Source organism: Megascapheus bottae, chromosome 28 (assembly GCF_031878675.1).
Source record: "Megascapheus bottae isolate mThoBot1 chromosome 28, mThoBot2.hap1, whole genome shotgun sequence".
Lineage (NCBI taxonomy): Eukaryota > Metazoa > Chordata > Mammalia > Rodentia > Geomyidae > Megascapheus > Megascapheus bottae.
The window spans coordinates 9,443,235-9,467,542 of record NC_143536.1 but is presented as its reverse complement, the minus strand read 5'-3'; the positions used below and the strand labels follow the sequence as shown (position 1 = coordinate 9,467,542).

At 50.1% G+C, this 24,308-nt stretch overlaps 2 protein-coding genes across 2 annotated transcripts in view; one reads left to right on the top strand and one right to left on the bottom strand.

The window, feature by feature from the left end:
• Window positions 1–1,432: 1,432 nt before the first annotated feature.
• On the top strand, window positions 1,433–20,351 carry Dao (D-amino acid oxidase). The gene is made up of 12 exons (XM_090320327.1): window positions 1,433–1,655; window positions 7,544–7,746; window positions 8,100–8,302; window positions 10,209–10,323; window positions 12,848–12,924; window positions 13,748–13,813; window positions 14,364–14,418; window positions 16,160–16,264; window positions 17,186–17,268; window positions 18,296–18,413; window positions 19,236–19,334; window positions 20,076–20,351. Exons 3-12 carry the CDS (start codon window positions 8,109–8,111, stop codon window positions 20,205–20,207), a joined length of 1,044 nt encoding a protein of 347 aa, XP_090176453.1. The 5' UTR covers window positions 1,433–1,655; window positions 7,544–7,746; window positions 8,100–8,108; the 3' UTR covers window positions 20,208–20,351.
• A 2,328-nt stretch (window positions 20,352–22,679) lies between these two features.
• Svop (SV2 related protein) overlaps window positions 22,680–24,308 on the bottom strand; it is a 40,792-nt gene continuing 39,163 nt past the window's right edge. The window contains exon 16 of the mRNA XM_090320326.1: window positions 22,680–23,661. Within this exon, the coding sequence (XP_090176452.1) occupies window positions 23,455–23,661 (207 nt within the window). The 3' untranslated portion in view covers window positions 22,680–23,454. The remainder of the gene's footprint in view (window positions 23,662–24,308) is intronic.

Sequence of the window (24,308 nt, the reverse complement as noted above, 5' to 3'; positions counted from 1 at the left end):
ACTTCTACTTGCCCATGTCAGCCAAGGAAAGACACAAGGTGAGGGACAGGGGGAGGAGATTTTATTACTCAGCACTGGCCTGCCATGTGAGACATCACTGGAGTACCTCCTTATCCATGTTTTGAGCTACAGACATGACTTCAGGTTTTATAAACAAAGAACTGGGGGGTGGAGAGGCAGAGGAAGGGAGGGATTTATAATTATTAAACAGTCCTGGCCTGGTTGGTCATTATTTCAACGTTTGTTTTGGGAGGATTCTGGAGAGTTGTTAGCACTCTCAGCACTGGTTAGCATAAACAAGACCTAGTTGCCTGGTGGGTGGGCTGTCCCTAGGATAATTTTGACTGGCCCCCATAAAGATAATCTGTTCTTCCCAAATTCCACGTTGATTGCAAAGTGAGTGCAGAGATAATGCTTATAGCAGCCACACATATGAAACGGAGGCAAAGATGTCAAGCTTTCCTCTTGCTTGGAGTTAATTCCTGGGGTGTAGCAAAAGCAGCTTTTAAAGGAGATTTTGGAGAAGTCATTATCTTTGTCTTCCCTTGAGACAAGCAACAAGTCATTGTTGCCTGGGGCTGGGAATGGTTCTTCCTAAGGAAACTCTCTGTTCCTTTCCTTACTGGCAGTCCCCTCCATCTTTCTTGTAAATTTGTTATCCATCAGTACTATTCTTCCTGGATTCCAAAATGGCCAGCTAAATAGCATATATATGGATACAAAAACACAGCCAGACACTGGTGGCTCACACCTATGACCCTAGTCACTCAAGAGACTGCGATATGAGGCTCATGATTCAAAGCCAGCAGGGAAAGGAAAGTTAATGAGACTCATATTTCCAATTAACCACTAAAAAAGCTGGAAGTGGAGGTGTGGTTCAAGGGGTAAAATGCCAGCCTTGAACAGAATAAAGCTAAGGAACAGTTTCCCAGGTCCTGAATTCAAGACCCACTCCAGCATAGAAAGAAGGGAACGAAGGAAGGGCAGAAGGAAGGGAGGGAGGGAGGGAGAGAGGGAGGGAGGGAGGGAGATGAGGGGAAAGCAATGAGCCACACACCCTCCCAGCCCGAATGGATATCCCCCTCAAGTCCCTCCTGGCCTCATCTGTCTGGTGTCCCAAAATAACAGTGGGCTGGCCAGCTGCCTGGGGGCCTCTTTCTAGTGCCTATGGCTTCCACTCAGGGACTGCTTGGTGACCACCCCCTCCCCATGCTGCAGGCCAGGCTCACAGCTGCCCGGGGAACCACCCTCCCCTTTGCCAGCAGGATGAAGGCAGAAAGAGATCATCTCCAGCTGGCCAGAGAGACAGACCTCCTCGTGCCCTCAGAAAAAGTCCTCCCTCCCTTGCTCCCTCCCTCCCTCCCCACTCCCTCAAAGCCTGTCCCCAGAGACTTGGGATCAGCCAGAAAAGTCAGGCAACTTTTCAGTGGCTTGGAACAAGGGGAGGAGCAGTCTCCTGGCTGGTCGGGCTAAGTCCAGTTCCCCAGGTCAGCACAGGGCTACCCTAGGGTCCACCGATTTAGACTTTAACCAAGTGTGCTGTTCCTGGCAGTCAAGCAGAGGAACTGAAGTCAGAACGTCTCTCTCTGAGAAAAAGAAGTTTCCCTGCGGGAAAGAGGACCCTGCACCCCAGCAGACGCCACAGCTCTCCACAGGTCTGGTACACGGGTGAGTGACACAGGTGCCCTTTTAAGGGGGGAGAGGAAAGAGGTAGGACACAGCATCTTCCTGGTGTCAACAGACCAGGCTCAGTGTTAGATACAGGTGACAGGTGTCAGAGGAGAGGATAAATCTGGCTTTGGGCACCTGGCCTTAGGCAGCAGTTGCCCCAAAGCGCTAAAGCTCCAGCCCTGGAGTCACGTAGGGGTCTGCAGCTAAGTGACTTCTCATCTCCAAGCCTCCGTCTCATCTGAGATGTGGGATCCTAACTCAAACCCCATCTGTTTGTCTGTCTGTCTTGTCTGTCTGTCTGTCTGTCTATTGTGTTTGTGTTGGTCCTAGGGCTTGAATTTAGACCCTGGGTAGATGCTTTCTCCTTGAAATTTTTTCCCCTCAAAGCTGATGCTTTCCCACTTAAGTCATGGCATCATTTCTGGCATTTTTTTTTTTTGCGGGGGAGGAGGGTGAAGGTGATTCCTTGAAAATAAGAGTGTTACAGGCTCTGTAGCCCTAGCTGGTTTAAACCACAGTCCTTAGATCTAAGCCTCCTGAGTAGTTAGCATGACAGATAGGAGCCACCCTGGCTCAGCTGACTTTTTGATTTTTCTTCAGCGTCTTTCCCTTCTTGGCTGTGAACACAGAGCAGTTGAAGTCAGAAGCTGCCTCAGAGGCTAGCTTCCCCAGGGACTAGAAGGTCATAGACAAACTCAGACAAGATCAAATACAAGCAAAAGGAAAAAAGAAAAGAAAATCCAGCGCAGCTCACTGCCAGCTCCCTAAATATTTCTACTGTGCAGTGTGCAAAACTGGAGAGGAACTGGGTCACAGCTGAGTGTCATGGTCCAGGGTGTGCCTCCCCTCTCCGAAAATCAGTCCTTGGCATAGACTGAGGTTAACAATAATTCCCAGCTCCTTGGGCAATAGAGAGAACTGGGGTAAGGGGTTGTGTCTATCCAGAATCTTCATATGATTTGACTTCATAGGACAGGACCAAAATGCATTGGTTTCCTTGCTCCTCTGAGCTTGCAAGATATTGTGATCTCTCTCTCTCTCTCTCTCTCTCTCTCTCTCTCTCTCTCTCTCTCTCTCTCTCTCTCACACACACACACACACACACACACACACACACACACACAGTGACACTTAAGAACCTCAGCTGCTTCAACTCCCTGTATGCACACTTCATGTTTGCTCAGTTGTGGTTTTTTGAGATAAAACCAGCACAAAACCAGTGCTGGTGGCTTGTGCCTGTACTCAGAGGATTGAGATCTGAGGTTTGAGGTTTGAAGCAAGCCTGGGTAGGAAAATCCAGGGGACTTTTATCTCCAATTTACCATCAGAAAAAGCTGGGATATGGAGTTGTGACTCAAGTAGTAGAGCACCAGCCTTCAGTGAAAAAGCTCCAGGTTCTGAATTCAAGCTGGGTACAGGCATGTACCACACACACACACACACACACACACACACACACACACACACACACACACACACACACACACAAGGGGAAACATTAACCAGAGCAACAAGGAAATAGCTGACTCAGTAGCCAAACCCCCTGCACATGGGTACAGAATCCATTGCTACATGCATGGGTGCTTTACCTGAGATTGGCTCTGTTGGGGCCTACAATGGGGGTCCCAATTCTATTCAGAATCTCATACATTTATGCTACATTTTCCTAAGGGAAGTTACTACAATCAGTATGGAAAATGTTTTTTTTTCCTGTGTATGTGTGTTGGGGTATGTTTCTCACCACGTGATTGACTGAATACTGGGATATTTTTCTTTGCAATTCTATCCTCACTTATTTACTCAAAATTCCTCTAAATGGTACCTTTGGGGTTTGGGAAAATGCAAGCGTGAAACATGGCATGATCATCTTTGCCAGTCTGGCCCTTGGAGTTACGAAGTCCTGTGTTTTTCAGCAGAGCAGGACAGGGTGTTTCAGCCTCTGGACAGGGGGCCTGGACAGCCTGTCCACTGCCTCTCACCAGCTGGGGCATGGGTCCCAGTGATCACTTGCCTGAGCCTCAGATGCCGCCATGTCAGATGTAAAATGTTCATGATGTTCTCTAGAATGTGATGTCACAAAGATCACAGCTAGACACACCATGGTAAGTTCTTAGCATAATGCCTGACACACAAGACACGGCCAGTTTTTCTCTCTGCCTTCCACAGCAGAACATACAACCTTGTGGCTGACTGGAGTTGCTCTGCATCTTGGGGCCTCAGTTTCCCCATCTGGATAAGGATGTCTAACTCTTCTTTTTTTTTTTTGTGCTAGTCCTGGGCTTGAGCTCAGGGCCTGAGCACTGTCCTTGGACTTTCTCAAGGTTGGAGAGCTCTACCACTTGAGGCCTCAGCACCAGTTCTGGCTTTTTTCTATGTATGTGGTACCGAGGAATCGAACCCTGGTCTGCACTCTCCCACTAAGCCAAACTCCTGGCCTCTAACTCTTCTTTTGAGTTTTGCACCATGAAGAAACTGAGGCCACATTGCACTTTTCCCCCTGTCCCTGAGCAGACTTTCTCCCTGGACGTTGGAATGGTCACCAGACATAGTCTTGGTTGTCACAGTTTTTTCTCCTCATGCTCTTCTCTTGGGCAGATGGCCCTGTGTACCTGACAGCCTTCCTCTGGTCCAATTTTCTTTCCTCCTTCCCTTCCCCTCTTCTCCCTTCCTTCCTTCCTCCTCTCTTTTGCATTCTCTTCCCTCATCTTCATTTTCCTCTTCCCTTCTCCTCCATTCTCCTCTCTTCTTTGCCCTCTTCCTCCCTTCTCCCTCCTCCTCCTCCTTCCTTCTTTCTCCCTCCTTCATCTCCTCCTCCTCCCCATTTTCTTTCCTCTTCCTTCCTATTTCTTCTTCCTCCTCTTCCTCCTTCCTTTGGCAGTACTGGGGTTTGAAATTAGTGCCTAACACTTTTTAAGCAAACATGTTATTACTTGAACCATGCCTTCAGCCTCTTTTATTTTGAATTATTTTATTTGCTTTTTTTTTTCTTTTAGTGGTACTAGAGTTTGGACCCGGGGCATAGGTTCTGTGCCTGAGCTCTTTTGCTCAAGGATAGTGCTTTACCACTTGGAGCCACAGCTCCAATTTGTTTTTCTGGTGTTACTTGGGGATAAAAATCTCACAAACTTTCTGATCCAGGCTGGCTTTGAACCACCATCCTTAAATCTCAGCACTCTGAGTCACTCAGCACCCAGCTCACCGGTTACTTTTTGTTTGTTTTTTTTGTGGGTCGTGGGGCTTGTAATCAGCCTGGACTCTGTCCCTGAGCTCTTCAGCTCAAGGCTACTACTGCCCTACCCCTGGGCCTGGTCGCTGTCCCTAAGCTCTTCAGCTCAAGGCTACCACCCTACCCTTGAGCCAACCCCCACTTCCCTTTTTCTAGAGGTTAGTTGGAGATAAGAGTCTCAGGTCCTTTTGTGTCAGGTCAGGCTTTGAACCTTGATCCTCAGATCTCAGCCTCCTGAGTAGCTAGCATTACAGGCCTGAGCCACAGCGCCCGCGCCCCGCATAACTGGGAATGAGCCACAATGTCCAGCTTTTTCTGTTAAGATAGAATTTTGAAGAACTTTCTTCCCAGAGCTGGCCTGGTGGAAGTATGACCTTTAGGGTCTCAGTCACCCACAAAGCAGGCTGCTCACCAGCTGCAGGAAGAGAAAGGGGCTCACGATCTTTTCTTTCCAAGATGGCCTCATACATCAGTCCTTTCACTCTCAGCCTCTCAAATAGCTAGGACTATAAGTGTAAACAACCAACGCCCAGCCAGCCCTTTTTCAAATAGAGTCTCATGTTTTTGCCTGAGCCATCCTGGACACCAGTCCTCCTTACACCTCCCTTGTAGCTGGAATGACAGGCCTTACACCACCATACCCAGCTTGTTTGTCAAACTGGGGACTTGTTTTGTTTGTTTGTTTTTTTGCCAGCGCTGGTCCCAATCCTTCCACTCTTGACTTTGAAGTTGCTGGGGTTATAGGCATGAGCTACTACAACTAGTCTGAAGTTGTTGTTTTTAGTTCGGCGCTTCCCAATAGTTTGGAAATGTTGTCATCTCAGATCTCATGCATTCCTATTGATAGACAGCTTCCCCCATGCCTCCCCCCCCTCGCCCCAAGTCAGTGTGAGAATGGAAAAGTGCAGTTCTTATTGTGACCTTGAATAACTGACCTCATCTCAGTCCCTCATCTGTACATGGGATAAGCCACATTGCTGTCATGTGTGGGTCTTCAAGCACTTTTCTCTTCCTTAATCCTTATAATAACTCCATTCGTGCAGCCAAGCCTTGCCTTTCACTACTACAGGCTTGGAGACAGAACAAAAAACAAGAAGAATGTCTTGCAGGCGGATGTGCTGAGGACTAGGGGTGGAGACCCTAAGGAGTGGGTTTTGCTACCCCGGAAACATCTAAGAGTATACCAGGCCTCAGTTGGGATAGACCAACTTATCCTAGCTCACCCAGGTCTCTTCATCTTTTGTCACTGAAAATAAACATTCTGAGGCAAACTGGAGAGGTTGACGACCCGTCACCTAGTCAAGCAGACAGAGTATGTGTGCCAGCAGCAGAGGAGGGCCTGTCCAGCTATTACTTCCAACACCTCATCCACTCCAATTCTGAGCATTTTTATCCTGGGGAACTTTTGAAAACACAGGAAAGCCCTTTAGTTACTATTGATATAAAAGAATGCTTCTCAGGAAGCTGAGATCTGAGGATCACAGTTCATAGCCAGCCTGGGCAAGAAAGTTCATGAGACTCTAATCTCTAATTAATCACCAGAAAACCAGAAGTGGCACTGTGGCTCAAGTGGTACAACAAAAAGAATGACCAAACTCTCCAGAGATAATACAGTCAGGAGGCTCAGAGAGAGAAAGAACCTGGCAAAGATCCTATAGTAAGCATGTCTTCTCTTTCTTCCTCTCTCTCTCTCTCTCTCTCTCTCTCTCTCTCTCTCTCTCTCTCGTCTGTTGGTCATGGGACTTGAACTCTGGGCCTGGGCGCTGTCCTGGAGCTCTTCAGATCAAGGTTAGCACTCTACCACTTGAGCCACAGCGCTACTTCCGGTTTTCTGGTGGTTAATTGGAGATTAGAGTCTCATGAACTTTCTTGCCTGGGCTGGCTTTGAACCATGAGCCTCAATTCAGTCTCCTGAGTAGCTAGGATTACAGGCGTGAGCCACCAGCCCACGGCTCTTTATATCTCTGGAGACTGTTTTCCCACTGAGCGTTTTCAGGATGCTAGGGGACAGAGAAAGCATATTATGTGCAGAGGACCTACTATGCGCCAGGGATTGAATTGAGAACTTTTGTAGAACACACACACACACACACACACACACACACACACACACAATAGTGGGGCACACTGAGATTGAATTTGGGGCTTCAATTTGGGCTAGGCCTTATAACGGAACTGCAGCTTCTGCCCAGAACTCATTTCATCTCAGGATAACCTGGAAGATTATGGTTACCACGGCCTTACAAGTGAGGGGATCGCATCTCCTGAGACAGGAGAAAGGGCAGGGAGAAACCTAGGGGGGGGGTCTTTGCTAATGTCTGTTCCCCTTATCCCTCAGCATCTAAGTCTAGGCTTCAAGCTGGAAGGAGAGAAGTCTAGAAGAACGAGACTTTTCTGCTTATTGATTCTATGTCCAACTTGGCTTCTGAAACCCTGGCTGAGTCCAGCTCTCTCGGGCTGGAACCATTTTCCCTCTTTGCAAAACTAGGCTGTATTGAGAATGTCCTGCTGTTCAGGACCACAGAGGCTGGAGTTGCCAGGAGCTGGGTCTGTGGAAGGCAAAGACAAAAAAAAAAAAAAAAAAAAGAGGAAAAGTTAAATCTGGCCCTTCCGGGCACAAACAGCCCTCTTGTTCTGCCTCAGCAGGAGCCAGCAGAGAAGTTCAAGGTCAAAAGCTGCTAGCCTTATAAACTTCTGAGGTTCCAGCCAGCTCAAGACAGGCCAAGCTCCGTGCTGGAAGACCGAGTTCTGAGCTCCTGGCGACATCAGCTAGCTGAAGGTAGTGGGTGTGCAGTCAGTGGATTGGAACCTAATCCTCCCAGCAACACTACTTGGCTGAGTGACCTCAGGTGAGTCACTCTACTGCTCTGAGCCTCAGTTTACTTATCTGTGAAATGGGATCCAACACAGAAGCATACCAGAAGGAGATAAAACACAGTCCTGGAACTGGAGCACTGTAGGTGAACAATGTTCACTCCCCCTTGAACTCTTGATTTGACATCATGTTAAGTAGTCCACCGATGCTCTGAGCGCCCCTTTAGAAGAAGCTGAAGCTTTTTGCTCAAGGTTGACTACAACAGAGAGAGAGAGGGGTGGGGAGGGAGTGTTTGACAGTGCCTGGTACTTTAAGCCATCGGGGGATGTTGTTGATGACAGGGACAATGATGGCGGTCACAGACACAATCCCTCTTTCCCCTTGCAGGCTGGCCTAATGCGTGTGGTAGTGATCGGAGCGGGAGTCATCGGGCTCTCCGCTGCCCTGTGCATTCATGAGCACTACCATTCCATCCTGCAGCCACTGGACATAAAGGTCTACGCTGACCGCTTCACCCCGCTCACCACCACCGATGTAGCTGCAGGCCTCTGGCAACCCTATCTCTCTACCCCCAGCGACCCCCAGGAGATGTGAGTGGGGGGGCCCCCAGGGCAGATCTGGGCATCCATAGGGATAAGGCTGCAGAGGGCGGGGCCCTCCTCTTAAGCTGTGCATCACCAAGAACGAGTCCTACCTGGAAGCTCTGATCTGACATAGAAAGTAAATTCTAGGCTGGGTGCAGTAGCTCATCCTTGGCATCCCAGCTACTGCAAGGGTAGAGACTGGGAGGACGGCAGTTTGAAACCAGCCCAGGTAAAAAGTTAGCAAGACTGTAGCTCAGTCAATAAGCCAGGTGTGGTGGCATGCATATAGGACCCCAGCTACATTGGAGGCTGTGGGTAGGAGAATCTAGGACTGAGGCCAACCCTGGGTAAAAAAATATCTACCTAAACAGTAGTGAAAGCACAAACAGGCGCAGGTGGCGCATGCCTAGAATCTTAGCTACCCAGGAGGCTGAGAGCTAAGGCTTATTGGAAGTCAGCCTATTCAGGAAAGTCTGAGAGACTTTTATCACAAGTGGAGCTGTGACTGAAATAGCAGGGCACTAGCCAAAAAACAAAAACATAAAACTATGGGCAGTGCCCAGGCTCTGACTTTAAGCCCCAAGACAGGCTAATAATAATAATAATAACAAGAAAATAAAAGGCTGTTGATGTGGCTCAAATGATAAAGTACTTGCCTAGCAATCTTGAAGCCCTGAATTCAGATCCAAGTACTACCAAAAAGAAAAAAAGAGGAAAAGAGAAGAAAGAGGAGGAAAAGTAGGAGGAGGAAGGGGAAGAAGAGGGGGAAGAGAAGAAAGGGGAGTTAGAAGAAGGGAAAGAAAGAGAAAGAGGAGAAGGAAGAGGAGGAAAGGAGAGGGGGAGAGTAGAAAGAGGAAGAAAAAGAGGGGAGGAAGAAGAAACAACTAATGAGTCTGAAGTGGCAAGTGTTTATAATCCCAGCTACAAAAGAAGCTGAGGCAGGCAGATATTTGAGCTAGGAACACTGCTGAAATGGAGGGCTGGCCTTATCTGTGTCCCGCCCTGCACTGGGTAGCTCTCCATTCCCTGGGTATTAACGAGTCCAGAAAACTAAGGTGACATAAAAGATGCAAAGGTCACTATATCACTTAGAAATGGCCAGGTGAACCTTCTAGAAATATCTCAAACAATCCATAATTCCCACTCTTGTCAGTTCCATAGCCAATCACCCTGGACAGTGTATGGGGGTGGTGAGGCCTTTTCCATCTCAAAGCTCTTCCTTTGACACTGCTTCCAAGGTCACATCCTGTGTCCTCATTCTCATGAACCAGTGACAGAGGAAGGAGAAGGCAGGGAGGCAGGGCTGGCACCTTTTTTTTTTTTGTCTGATTGTGGGGCCTAGGTGCTGTCCCTGAGCTCTTTCACTCAAGGCTACAACTCTACCACTTGAGCCACAGTGCAAGTTTTCTGGTGGTTTACTGGGGATAAGAGTCTCACAGACTTTCCTGCCAGGCTGGCTTTCAACACCGATTCTCAGAGGTCAGCCTCCTGAGTAGCTAGGATAACAGGAATTCTGTGTGGGTGCTGTCCCTGAGCAATTCAGCTCAAGGCTAGCGTTCGACCACTTGAGCCACAGAGCCACTTCTGGTTTTCTAGTGGTTAACTGGAGTCTCCAATGAACTGCTCCTGCTGGGAGGAGTGCAAGGTGCCCAGAGTCAGGCTTCCTAGGAAGCCAGGGCAGAGCCTTCACGGAAGGAAGCACGTGGACTGCCAAGCTCCAGCCTGAAGTGTTCCCCGACCCCCAACCAAGGCTCCCTGCACTGTATCCTCTACCCTCTGCTCTCCAGCCGATGAATATGGAGTGTCCAGAAGTGTGGGCATGGCACTACAGATCTCGTGGGGATGCCTGGGCCGGGTGCAGGGGTGGGGGGTCTCATTGGAAGCTGAGATCCTGGGTGCCTTTCCCTTCCAGGGAATGGAACCAGCAGACCTTTGACTATCTCCTGAGCCACGTGAATTCTCCCAATGCTGAGCAAATGGGACTGGCCCTGGTCTCAGGTTACAATCTCTTCCGAGAAGCCATTCCGGTGGGTATTTGACCTTGAGAAATCACAGACAAGGGCCCCCAAGCCTGGGGAAAACACCTGTGTTTTATATATATATAATACATATATATATATATTATATATATATACGTATATACTGATTTTGTTTGTTTTCTAATGTTGTCACATGGGCAGACACAAAGTCTGATGGATATGGGTAGAGGACATGAGTCTTTGGTTGGTTCAGGCAAAATGCTTACATGCCCTGCAGTAGTGGACTCTTGCTACAGAATCCCCAAATGTCAATTGTCCCAGGATATCCCAGGACTCATCTTCAAGACAGAATAAAATAGCTGGGCAGCAGTTGCTCGCACCTGTAAGCCTGTAAACTCAGGAGGCTGAGATCTGAGGATCACGGCTAGAAGCCAGCCTGAGCAGGAAAACTCTGTGAGACTCTAATCTCCAATGAACCACCAAAAAGCCGGAACCGGAACTGTGGATCAAGTGATGGGATACGCACTAGATTTGAGTAAAACAAAACAAAACCCACAGAGGCAGCTCTCAGGCCCTGAGTTCAAGCCCCAGGACCAGCACACACGTATGTGCACACACACACACACACACACACACACACACACACACACACAGAGGAGGGGGGAGGGAGAGAATGAATAAATTTAAAACCTGTGCCAGACGTGGTTGTAACTACCATATGCCAGCCACAACATCATTCCCCTCACTTGCACGTGCGGAAGCAGAGGCTCGGAGCATTGCAGAAACTTACCCAAAGCCCAAAGCTCATCAGACTCAGAGCATGGGTTTGGACCCAGACAGCCTGTGACTCAGGGTGCTCAGTGTGCCCACCCTTTGGAGGTACCATCAGGCTACTGAGGAGGATGGCATGGTGTGATATCAAGCACTCGGCCCCTAGCACTGGCCTTAGAGTTTTTCTTCTTTTTCTTTTTTTGCCAATCATGGGCCTTGAACTCAGGGCCTGAGCACTGTCCTTGGGCTTTCTCAAGGTTAGAACTCTAACATTTGAGTCACAGCACCACTTCTGGCTTTTTCTATGTATGTGGTACTGTGGAATCGAACCTGGATCTTTGTGTATGCTAGGCGAGCACTCTACCACTAGGCCAAACTCCCAGCCTGGGCTTAGAGCTTTATCCACATAATCTGTTATGTTCCATGGGCCCTCAAGTTGTTATTCACTGACTGCATGATACAAAGAAGCCTCTGGGGCCCGGGAGTTTGGCCTAGTGGTTAAAGTGCTTGCCTAGCATGCATGAAGACCCGGGTTCGATTCCTCGGTATCCCACATACACAACCAAGCCGGAAAAGTGGCAGAGACGAGACTGCAACAAGCGACAGAGAGCGAAAGCAAGCAAGTGGAGCCCAACCGAGTGGTGGCTGGAGCGAGCGGTGCGGGAGCGAGCCGAGCCAGAGCCAGCGAGGCCGGAGCGAGAAGGGGGCCAAAAAAAAAAAAAAAAAAGAAGCCTCTGTTGAGGCTCCATGGCTTCCAGGCAGTCAGGGGTGAGGCTGGGGTCTCCTCTCAGGTGAGCAGAGCCCATCTGTCCACTGCCTCCCGCACCACCCTTTGGGGAGCCTTGTGTGCTTGTGTGGTCCAATTTCTCTCTATTTTCTCTCTCTCTCTCTCTCTCTCTCTCTCTCTCTCTCTCTCTCTCTCTCTCTCTCTCTCTCTCTCTCTCTCTCTCTCTCTGAACCCTTTGAGAGAACTCTGGGCCTGGGCACTGTCCCTGAGCTCTTAGCTCAAGGCTCGCCCCTCACCACTTGAGCCACAGTGCCACTTCTAGTTTTCTGTCACTGGAGATAAGAGTCTCATACACGGGCTGGCTCTGAACTGTGATCCTCAGATCTGAGCCACTTGTGCAGCTAGGATGGCAGGCATGAGCCATTGTGCCTGGCTTTCTTCCCCATTTCTTACCTCGATTCCTCCTCTGACTCTAAGAGTCACGTGGACAAGACATGAGAAAGGGTATCAATGTTTGTGAAGTAATGCACCTTCTATCTGGTGACTATAATGTAACCCTTCTAATAATAACAATTAAAAATATATGAAGACAAAAAAGAGTCATGTGGGGGCCCAGGAGTTTGGTCTAGTGGTAGAGTGCTTGCCTAGAATGCACAAAGACCCGGGTTCAATTCCTTGGTACCACATACATAGGAAAAGCTAGAAATGGTGCTGTGGCTCAAGTGGCAGAGTGCTAGCCTTGAGAAAAAAGCCCAAGGACAGTACTCAGGCCATGAGTTCAAGCCCCAGGACTGGCAAAAAAAAAAAAGTCACGTGGACTCCCATCTGTGGCGTTGCACCAGTCATGAGCTATGTGACTTTGGGTAAATTTCTTAACCTCACTCAGCCTGGCTTTTTTCAGCTGAGAACAAGCATGATGTCCACCCCAATGGCTTGCTGTGGGGATTAAGGGAATCCTTGTAACTAAATGCCTGAAACGTTATGTATCATCATCATCATCATCATCATCATCATCATCATCATCATCATCGAGAGCTACCCCTCAACAAGTGTCCTTCTCTCCTTCCTCTTCAGGACCCTCCCTGGAAAGACATAGTTTTGGGATTTCGGAAGCTTACCCCTAGAGAGCTGGATGTGTTTCCTGATTACAGGTAAGATTATTGTCACACACAAAGGGTCTGGGGCACCATGAGCCAGACAGAACTACCTTGAAAACCGCAGGGGATGGGGTCACGGAACTCCCTATTTCCTCCAGACTCCCTGGCCTGGAGCTCTGTCCAGCTCCTCACAGAGGTCCCACTCGTACTGGGCTTTGGGCTGGAAGGCAGTGATAGGGAGTCACACATCACAAGCCCAGAAGCTCAGTGTATCCATCAGATTTGCATAACTGTAATAAAATACCCGATGCTGGCTGCTTGTGAAGTAGAAAAGGTTTATTTTACCTTATGGTTCTTGAGGTTCAAGTCCAAGGTCATGCGTTAGGGCCTCTGAGGAAGGGGCAGAGGGCTCGTCATGATAAGACGGTATCCCAGAGCAATTCACATCCCAAGCCAGGAAGCAGAAATGGAGAATGGGCGGGGTCTCATGATCCCTTGCCAGAAAGTTCCCTGATTATCTAAGGACACCCCACCTTCTACTAGGTCCCCAGTTTTTAGGTCAGATGACCTCCCTGCTCACAAGCTGGGTGACCAAGCTAGGATTCCAGCCCAGCCCTTGTGATCCCAAACCCTCCTCAGCTTCACTCTGCAGCCTGATGTCCTCTCTTCATTCTACCCCATGCCTGAGCCCCCCTGTACACCGCACACCCAGTATCTACTCATATCCCACTGCCCCTGATGGCCTCCTCTGATAGAAACATTCTCCTTGCCTTGGATATCGCTCCCTATCCCCCTTGAACATGACCCATTGGTTCTGGCGCTTGCCTTTGGAACCCTGCTGATCTTTCTTGTTACCTTTTGCCTGCTGTGACTCTAGCTATGGCTGGTTCAACACAAGCTTGCTCGTAGATGGGAAAAGCTATCTGCAGTGGCTGACTGAAAGGTAAGGCTTTAAGCTTTGGTTTGAAGAAGGCAGTTCCCAGGGACCAAGGTATAGGGAAGGCTGGTCATGGGAATTTTCTCTCTGTGTTGACCAGTCCTCCCCAAGCTTATTGAGGAAAAACCCTGAGGCCAAGGGGTGGGTGCTGTCCTTGGTCCTGACAGTCATCTTGCACGCACACCATTGTTCTGGACCTGGCTCATCTCCTTTGCTGTTGTAAAACCATGCAGTGACAGTAGAACTGGAGGAAAAGAAGAGGCCTGGGTTTGAGTTCCAGCCTCTCACTGAGACTCACCAATGGCCTTCAGGAAGCCCCCAGTCCCTTCTTCATGTGCTCCCTCAAGGGCTTGGGCCATCTCGGAGGGCTCTTTCCCAAGTGGGGGACATCTTTGTGGCTCAGTAGTTTACCCAGGTGATCATAATGGAGGTGACTACAGACTCATCTTGTCAAGGAGGGTCCTGTGAGACTAATGTCCCCAGAGATGTCTCCTATGCCACTCAGTTGGAGGGAGGGGGCGGAGAAACAATCTTTCAATGCATCTGATGTCTCCAGGTTGAAAGAGAGGGGCGTGCAATTCTTCCAGCGGAAGGTGACATCTTTGGAGGAGGTGAGCTGCAGCGCTGGGAGGGAGTGGAAAGAGGGGAGAGTGCTTTGTTTCCTGCTGCTGGTGGTATCTGCCTTGACGTTGGTTCCAAGAACAAAGAAAGAATGAAAACATGCTGGTCATGGGGGCTAATTGACGCCTAAACCCAGTTTATGTTTTAGGGCTAGAGAGCTGTCTGCTTCTTCCTTTAGTATCAGCCACATTCCACTGCCAAATGCTACCTGCTGGCCAGCCTTCAGCTGGTCAAAGCAACCCCACCCCACCCTCATAAATAGCCATGAACAGCCACCATCATCAGGCAGTGCTAGTGTACCAGACCCTGACTGAGCAACGTCAGTCAATCCCAGCACTTATCATAATGCTGATGTATACTCAGAAGCAGCTGGGTCTCCACAGCTTCGAGTATCAGTCCACCACAGACCTGTTTCTCAAAGGCTGGCTCATGGATGGTAAGAGTGTATTGCCTGCCGTGTGTGTGTGTGTGAGAGAGAGAGAGAGAGAGAGAGAGAGAGAGAGAGAGAGAGAGAGAGAGAGAGAGAGAGAGAAAGGGAGAGAGAGAGAGAGAGAGAGAGAGAGAGAGAGAGAGAGAGAGAGAGAGAGAGAGAGAGAGAGATGTGGGAGGGGAGCCACTGTCCCGGGGCTGGGTTGCGTGCTCCTCACACGATGTCTTTGAGTTGACAAGTATCCAAGACAGAGCTTGGCCCTCCAGCCGATGTCTGGGCAGAGCAAAGGGCAAGAGAAGGACATGGAATGAAATTGTGATTGTAGTAACCCCTGCTTTCCTCTCTGACTGCTTTGAGGCTGTGAGGTTTCCATATATTTATTACCAAGCATCATTTCATCTCCTCCTCTCCCTCCCTCCCTCCTTTCCTCCCTTCCTCCTTCCCTCTCTCCTTTCCTTCTTCCCTCTTTTTTTCTTTCTCTCTTTCTTCTCCTCGTTTCCTCCAGGTTCTATGCCAGTCCTGGGGCTCAAACTCAGGGCCTAGGTGCTGTTCCTAAGCTTTTCTGCTCAGGGCTAGTGAACTACAGCTCCACTTGTGGCTTTTTGGTGTTTAATTGGAGATGAGTCTCATCGACTTTCTTGCTCATGTTGGCTTTGAACAGTGACCCTTGAATCTCAGCCTCCTGTGTAGCTAGGATTAAAGGTGTGAGCCATCAATGCCCAACACACCTCTTTCTCAGGGCCTTGCCAACTAGGTGCTCTGTCACTTGAAGCACTCCCCCAGCCATTTTTTATGCTTCAGTAATTTTCAGATAAGGTCTCATTTTTGTCTGGGCAGGCCTAAAATGAAGCTTCTCCTGCACACGCCTCTGGCATAGCTAGGATGGTGGCTATGTGCCATCGTATCCAGCCTGTTGGTTGAAACGAGGTCCTGCAAACTTTTGCCTTAGTTGCCTTTGAAACTTGATCTTCCTCCCTACCTCCACTCCCTCGGTGGCTGTGATTACAGGAGTGAGGCACTGTACCTAGCATGCAGCACTTTTATATTGAGGGTTACCTGGGATTCTCACAGCAGCCTGTGACCAAGCATTACTGTCCCAATTATAAAATGATTATAAACTGGGGGAAAACTGAGCTTCAAGGAAGTAAAAGGATTTGGGAGAGTTGCATATTAATTAAATAGCAGAGTGGAAATTTGGTCCATCTGATTTCCTCACTGCTTTCCAGACAGTAGGCGGAAGAAGATGAGGGATATGGGGGTCTCTGCTGCTTGTTATGTATGTGCCCTGCTGTTTCTGCCAGGTAGCAGGAGGAGGCGCAGACGTGATTATCAACTGTCCTGGGGTGTGGGCTGGGACCCTGCAGCCAGACCCCCTGCTGCAGCCAGGCCGTGGGCAGATCATCAAGGTGAGTGCCATTTCTTCAGTGCCAGGCACCTGCAGAGCTGACTAGGTCCAGTGGTCACCGCCACCTTTTGAGATGGAGGTCATCACGAGGCCGCTGCCATCTTTGAGAGGTGGGCCACTGCGGTAGCGGAGTCCCTGCAGAGCAGTCCACGGTGATTGAGATGCAAACCCAGGAAACCTAGCTGAGGAACCTGGGTGGTCACCACTGACCAGAGCTGCCCTCACTGCACAGGAGGGTGGGTGTATGCATGTCAGTGCAAGCCTATGGTGGGCCTGCACGTGTATGTGTGTGCATTCGCGTGCACATGGGATTTTGTATATGTGTGTATATTTGCTCATGCATGCTCAGATGTTTCTAGGAACACAGGGACATGTGGTACTTCAGGGAGCGGGGTTGTGGTGAAGGAGGTCTTCCAGGGAGAATCAGACAGCTAGGGATAATCTTTAGCCAGAGGGCTTGAGCCTCCCCACTCTTGGTAAGACTGCTGGCTACAGCCAGGTACTGGTGGCTCATGCCTTTGATCCTAGCTACTCAGGAGGCTGAGATCTGAGGATCGGGTTTGAAACCAGCCTGGGCAGGAAAGCATGTGAGTCTTGTATCTAATTAACCACCAGAAAACTGGAAGTGACATTGTGGTTCAAAGTGGTAGAGTGCTAGCTTTGAACTGAAGAGCTTAGGGATAGTTCCCAGGCCCTGAGTTCAAGCCCCATGACCACTACAAGAAGAGGAAAAAGGAGAAGAAGAAGAAGAAGAAGAAGAAGAAGAAGAAGAAGAAGAAGAAGAAGAAGAAGAAGAAGAGGAGGAGGAGGAGGAGGAGGAGGAGGAGGAGGAGGAGGAGGAGGAGTGCTTTAGAGGAGTGCTAGGTCAAAATGAGTCCATTATCCAGCTTTCTGACTAGTCTTCTGTGTCCCAAACCCACAGGTGGAAGCCCCGTGGATGAAACATTTCATTATCACCCATGAGCCAGGAAGCGGCATCTACCAGTCCCCCTATATCATCCCAGGGTAAAACTCCAACTGCAGAATGAATGGGACACACCCTCCTGCTCTCCCTACGCCCCCACTGTCTGCCTGCCCAGGCCTGGCTTCCTTCCTTGGGCTTCCTCCCAGAGATGTTGGTTTTGTTTTTATTAATTACATCTGGGAATGCAAACTTTGCTACAAATGGACCCCCCCTCTCTCTCCCTCTCTCTCTCTTTTGTTTTTTAATTCTTGCTTTTGTTTTTGTCAGTCATGGGGCTTGAACTCAGGGCCTCGGTGCTGTCCCTGAGCTCTTTTGCTCAAGGCTAGCACTCTACCACTTGGAGCCAGAGCTCCACTTCCGGTTCACTTATCTCCAGTGATTCACTGCAGATGAGAGTCCCCCACACATTCCTGCCTGGGTTGGCTTTACACTGTGATTCTCAGATCTCAGCCTCCTGAGTAGCTCAAGTGACAGCCGTGACCCACCAGCACTTAGCTGTGGGCTGTCTCTCCAACATTCTTTTGATGACAGTAATGGTGTCACTAGAAGTAGTGTCAGAGGCAACAGGGGTGGGGAAGTGGCTACTGGATTGTGGCTGGACAGTGATGATTCTCGGTATGGTGGAAGCACTGGTATGAGTAGAACGGTGGCAATCTAGGGGCCTGCTGGGTACTGGAATGGGGGCAGTAGGAAGCGTTGCTGGTGACGGGGAAGATCGTGCAGAGGGTGTGTTGGTTGGTGGCAGGGTGGCAGAGGTGTTTAGAGGGATGGGGGCGGGACTTGAGGAGATCAGTGCTGTTGGCAGTGGAGCAGCGTTGATGGCTGTGCTCATGGAGGTGGTTTCGACCTTGTGGCAGAGATGACAATTTCAAAGGCAGTACTGATGGCGTGGCGGAGGTGGTGATGGGTGGATTCTGGTGACACTGATGGCGATGGCAAGGCAGATGGTGGCGCTAATGATGGGGAGAGGAGAGGGAGGTGCAGTTGAGGATGAGGATGTTGGCCAGGAAGCAGAGGTGGGTCCGTAGAGATAGGGGTGATCTTCTGACCCTCCGTGTTTGCATGTAGGATGCCTTCGGTGACTCTCGGAGGTGTCTTCCAGCTGGGGAACTGGAGTGAGGTGAGCAGCAGCCAGGACCACACCACCATCTGGAGGGGCTGCTGCCGCCTGCAGCCCACGCTGAAGGTAGGTGGGCAGGGACATCAGTGTCCTAGGCCAGGGTCCCAAGGATGTCAGATGAGAAGGGACGCCCCTGCCCCCCAGACCGCCATGGGTTAAATAAGCAAATTCATTCCAGCAAGGACCTGGGGCATCCACCAGAATTTGAGATTGTACAACCATGAGGAAAAACACCCCTCCTGGGGTAACATCTCCAAAACAACTTAGTCTGAGCCAGGCACTGAGTCACACCTGAAATCCTAGGAACCCGGGAAGCAGAAATGGGAAAGGCTGTGGTTTAAGACTAGCTCAGACAAAAAGTTCATGAGATTCCACCCCATCCTCTGTCTCAACCAATAAAAAGACAGATGCAGTGGGGAAAGCTTGGCAATCTAAGGCACATGCGAGGACTACAGTCCATGTGGGCCTGGGCATCAAGCCGAGGTCCTAGTTGAAAAAAATTAAGTAAAGCAAAACAGAGCTGGGTACATGGCTCAAGTAGTAGGGAGCCTTCCTATCAAGTGTGACGCTCTGAGTTCAAATCCCAGTACTGTCCAAAAATAAAACAACATAGTCTCTTCACACTTATTGTGGAAGTCTGTTTTGGTGTTAGCCTGCTTTGTGGCATGGAGGTTGGGGATGGCACGATGGTTGGCTGTTGATGGTTATGGTGAACAGAGGGTGTGGTGGCTGGGGGTTAATGGGCAGGAGTCACGGAGGGGAGGGGAGAGGTTGGTAACCTTGGCAACAGGGTTCTAAAGGCTCCCTACCACTTCGTCGTCATAACAACAGGAAAGAACAATACAGAGCCACCACCGCCAACTTTTTTCTTCTTCTTCTTCTTTCCAGAATGCAAGAATTGTTGGGGGATTTACTGGCTTTCGGCCAGTTCGCCCCCAGATCCGATTAGAAAGAGAACGGCTTTGCTCAGGATCTGCAAATACAGAGGTAAGTCCTCACAGGGCAATGGGGCCCCTCCTGGCTCCCAGGGTGACTCTTCCTCTTTCAAGGCAAAGTCCATGTAAGCCAGAGAACCGGGGCAGCCGTGGCTAATGACCCTCTACAAATGGGTGAGGGGAGGCTCCACCACAGAGCAGCTTACAGCTTACAGTGAGGGCATTGCCCTCGTTTGCTCCAGAGTGGAGTGGAGTGGAAGGAAAACAGGTGTTTTTGAACCCACAGCACAGCACCCTCCCCCTTGCCTTATCTCTCTCTCTGTGTGTGTGTGTGTGTGTGTGTGTGTGTGTGTGTGTGTGTAATTGGGTATGTGTGGAGAGTTGTGTGTGTACAGATGTGGATGGACATGGATGTGTGGGGAAGATGGGGAAGCCATGTAGGGAATTTGATGGAGAGGGGTCTAGATCTGACAGAGACCCATAGGTCTTGCCTGCACAGGGGCCCTGCTTCTCCCCATCTCTTGGTGAGCACGAGACTGAGTCCAGGGACCTAGGCTCATCTTACCTGAGTGTGATGACCCCAGGACTATTCCATATACACAAGGCAAGAGCCTGGAGTGATGTCCTCCAGCTCCACACACAGAACCAGGGACCCCCATATTCCTGGGTCCAGGGGCCTCAGCCACCGCTCCCCAAAACACTAAGGAAAGCCCAGAATGCCTCAGTTCTCCCAGGGAAGTAAATCGTCCCTGGCTCCCAGAACCTGACTAACATTTGTTTTTGTCTCTCCCAGGTCATCCACAACTATGGCCACGGAGGCTATGGGCTCACAATTCACTGGGGCTGCGCCCTGGAGGTGGCTCGGCTCTTTGGGAAAGTTCTGGAAGAAAAGAAGTTGTACAGGATGCCACCATCCAACCTCTGAGGACTCCTGCGACCACCAAGACTCTGCACACCCCTCAGTCTACTAATCAACAGTGCTCCTTGATAGGTCCTCACCCCGGCTTCCCTCCACAAAGGTGTCAGCTGATTGGAGGAAATGACAAGGCCATTCCTGGAGGGAAATCCAGTCTCCCACCGCCCCGTCCCCTCTGATGGCACCCCTCCACCCCTCTGGGTCTGAGACTGGGAAGTTGGAGCCCTAATCCCACAAGTTCATAGAAGAAAGGAAAACTCAGAAAATCAAAGAACCCAGCTGCTCAGAGCCATAAGGAGGGGGAAAAAATGAGGCCAGCTATAGTTAAGTAATTGGATTACAGGTTATACTAAAGCATTAAAGATTCTGGAAAGGTCTGCAACAAAGATACTTATTTTCTTTTTGTTGCCCCCCCCCCTTTGTGCTGGTCTTAGAGCTTGAACTTCAGGCCTGGACCCTTCTCTGAGCTTTTGTGCTCAAGGCTAGCACTCTACCACTTGAGTGACAGTTCCACTTCTGCCATTTCTGGTGGTTCACTGGGGATAAGAGTCTCATGGACTTTCCTGCCCAGGCTGGCTTTGAACCTCTATCCTCAGATCTCAGCCTCCTGAGTAGCTAGGATAATAGACATGAACCACCAGCACCTAGCTTTGGGCCATTTTTCATGCAGTTGAGAGTACTTGATGTGAGAGAAATACACAAAGAACCCAGGCTACTCTCCACATCTTCCGACATCTCCTGAAATCGCCTCTAACATAGAAATGCATGACATTTCCATGAATTGAATGGGAACCTTTTTGAACAGGAAAGCTCAGAACTAGATATACATAGCGCTAGCATGAGGCCAAATGCATTCCAGAGGCGCGAGAAACCTTTGTGGCAGTCCTTTTTTTTGTGTGTGTGTGTGATGGTAGGGTTTGAACTCTGGGCCTGGGCAGGGTCCTTGAACTCTTCAGCTGAAGGCTACCACCCTACTCCTTGAGCCACTTCTGGTTTTCTGGTGTTAATTGGAGATAAAGAGTATTTAGGATTACAGGCATGAGCCACCACCCTGTGCCAGTCCTTATTTATAATATCCCTATTTTTAAAATAGGGCAGGCTATGGAGATGCAGAGATTGGACTTCATCCCAGCCCCTGGAATGCATTCCTGCTCACCAAGCTTCAGCCTGCCTGGTGGGTTAAGAGTGAAAGAGCTGCCAGGATCATCCAGCAATGTCTGACCAGTTGGAAGGAAGAGAGGAGGAGGGAGGGAGGAGGAAGAGGAGAGGCAGCAGCAGTAGCAAAGGTTCTGTGTTCCCCCAGGAGAGATGAGCTGTCCACAAACAATCAGAGCCACAGCAATTCAGGATTCAAGAAAATGCAGATGTTTGGCAGAGGTAGTTTTGCCCAGCTGTGTCGGCCTGCTTGGGCAGAGAGATCCACCAGCTCCCACTTCAGGAGCAAGGGCGTATGACAGCATGATTGAAGTCTTGAGCCCTGCAGTCAGCCTTCTGCACCGCTGGGAGAAAGCATTGCTCGCATTAGAATGCAGGGCATAATGGTGCTAGACAACAGCTCAGCTTCCCCACTCATTGGAGAACGTGTTGTAGAACCATGGGGACTGCCTGGGATGGCAAAGCTAGCCACACCGCTGGACTGTCACGACACTCAGGTAGGTCACACCTGTCATACTAGCTCATCAGGAAGTTGAGATCTGAAGGTCATGGCTTGAATCGGGCCTGGGCAGAAAAGCGAAGGTATGGAGCAAGTGATAGAACACCAGTCTTGTGTGCAATAGCTGAGTGTTAGCGCCCTGAGTTTTAAGCCACGGTGTGCACACACACACACACACACACACACACACACACACAGAGCATTGTCACTGGGGATGTTATAGCAAAGAACCAAACTTGGAGCCCTGCAGGGTCCATCATCAACGTGTTTTAATAAGAGATGAGCTGTTTGAACATTTGGCTTCCTTGCCATGGTTAGGTCAAGCAAGGGGTCCATCTCCTCCTGGACAGGATTGGGCAGCCTCCTTCCTCTTTGGGAAGTTCTCCTGCCTCCCTTCCCGGCTGGAATGAAGCTGGTGTAGACCCAGGCCCAGGAGTAGGTATGGACTTGGGAGACTCAGTGCTCATCCTTCCTCCTGACTCCAACCTACCAGGCCTCCCTCTCCTCTTCTGTAATGCCCGCACCTGCCAATCTGGGCCATCCCGCTGCTCCTCATGCCAGAGCATCCTGTTCTAGAAGCCATGGCAGGAGCTGAGCCTGTGGAAAGTGCTGGATGCCCCGATGGACTGGGTGACAGAGACACTTCAGACGGTGGGGGCAGGAGGTCATCCCCAGGGGATCCTGAGTCACCCAGCCTGATCCTTGCCATTCTGCTGCACTCTCTAGGTTACTTGGCCCATTCGACCATCTACCTAGGCACAAAATCCAAAGTCCTGGAACCCAAGTGAACCATTTTCTTTGTCCAACCGTCACCATTCATCATGGAAAAGTAGTAGCCCTGGCCTGCTTTTTTGGCCACACTGGTTTTGAACTTGAGTTTCCCCTCCCCCTCCCTTGGACTTCCCCTCCCAATTTCCAGGTTGGAGATGAGGGTAGCCACATTCTGAGCTTGTTACTTAGTGCCAGCCTTGCTCCCCCCAGAGACACCTCTCCCCATCAGTACCACAAAGAGCAACTGCAGAGGGGACTGGTATGGAAATGGCTCAAGCTCAAATGCAAATCTACCAGTGTCTCACCAAACAGGGCAGAGCAGAATGGAGGGAGGGTTCTCTTGCCTGGGAGAACTTTGACCCAAAGAAAAGCTGTCCAGGCTGCACATCTAAGTGAGCTGTAATTCCAAAGTAATTCTGTGCCAGGGTGTGGGAGAAACCTACCAAATGAGTCCAGCTGGTGGTGGCAGGGGCCTGGCGTGTAGGGATCTTCAGAGATCTTATGGTGTGTGCAACCTGGTGGTTCTGCATAGCATCTCGTGGCCTCCAGCATCCTCAGCTCTAACCACATGCAGAGCCACAGGCAACTCACAAACCTTCCCCCTGACACACACAGAGAACTCGGCCCCACCCCAGGACATTTCTCTGGGAGCAGAGTGCTCAGTGAATATGAACAAAACAGTCAACACACAAAACCCTGTTGGTCCAGTCCATCTTCGGGGGAGTTCTTAAAGCCAACCACCACCATGATCAGCCCAGCTGGGCTCTGCCAGCTCTTTAGGCCCTGCAGCTTCAAAGACCAGCTCACCTGACTCCCCCTTCCCAGCAGTCATTATTCCTGAGAGCCAGAGTTCGACCTGGGGGCACCTGTGCCCTGTGTCCCTCGGCCAACCATCTCTTGGCCCCACTCCCGGTGGCTAGACTCCTGTAGTCCTCGGCCTTTGGTCTCGATGGGCAAAAAGCAGGACGCCAGGGCAGCCAGGAGACAGCAGATGCTGTAAACAGCCAGCGTCAGGTACACGGAGGACTCCAGCATCACCTGGGAAGGGAGGAAGGGGGGGTGCAGGCTGGAGAGAATGTCTTTCCTGTAAGATGAGTGTTCTACCCCTCCTCCCATTTTACAGAGGGGAGAACTGAGGTGCGAAGTGGTTGAGGGAAATACCCACGTTCAGCGAGGCACCTCGGATGGAGTTCGGATTTGAACTTGGGTCCATCAGGCTTCAAAGTTCACACCCCTCATTAATACACCTGCATTCTATTCCCTGTCTCCCCGTCCCTCTCTGCCAAATGGCATCAATCAGTATTACTCGCTAGCCAGGGGAGAGCTGGGGAGCACTCAGGGAGCACTGTGTGGTTCATAGTAGGCTCACAGCCAGGGTCAGATAGGAGTGACACACACTGATCTACAACAACGCAGAACAGAAAGGTGTTGTGGTGATTCACGCCTGTACTCCTGGTACCCTAGTGGCTAAGGCAAGAGGATTGTAAGTCCATGGCTATCCTGGGCTACACAGTGAATTCAATCTCAGCATGAGCTGAGATCTTGTCTCAAAAACAAGTAGGCCTGGGGCCAGGAGTATAGCCTAGTGGTAGAGTGCTTGCCTAATGTGCATGGGGCCCTGAGTTCGATTCCTCAGTACCACATACTCAGAAAAAGCTGGAAGGCCACATTTCCAGCCCTGCTGA

Coding starts and splice junctions, on each gene's coding strand:
- Dao (XM_090320327.1), top strand. CDS start 8,109: ATGCGTGTGGTAGTGATCGGAGCGGGAGTCATCGGGCTCTCCGCTGCC. Junction 10,324..12,847: donor TCTTCCGAGAAGCCATTCCG/GTGGGTATTTGA, acceptor CTTCCTCTTCAG/GACCCTCCCTGGAAAGACAT. Junction 16,265..17,185: donor GCCGTGGGCAGATCATCAAG/GTGAGTGCCATT, acceptor CCAAACCCACAG/GTGGAAGCCCCGTGGATGAA.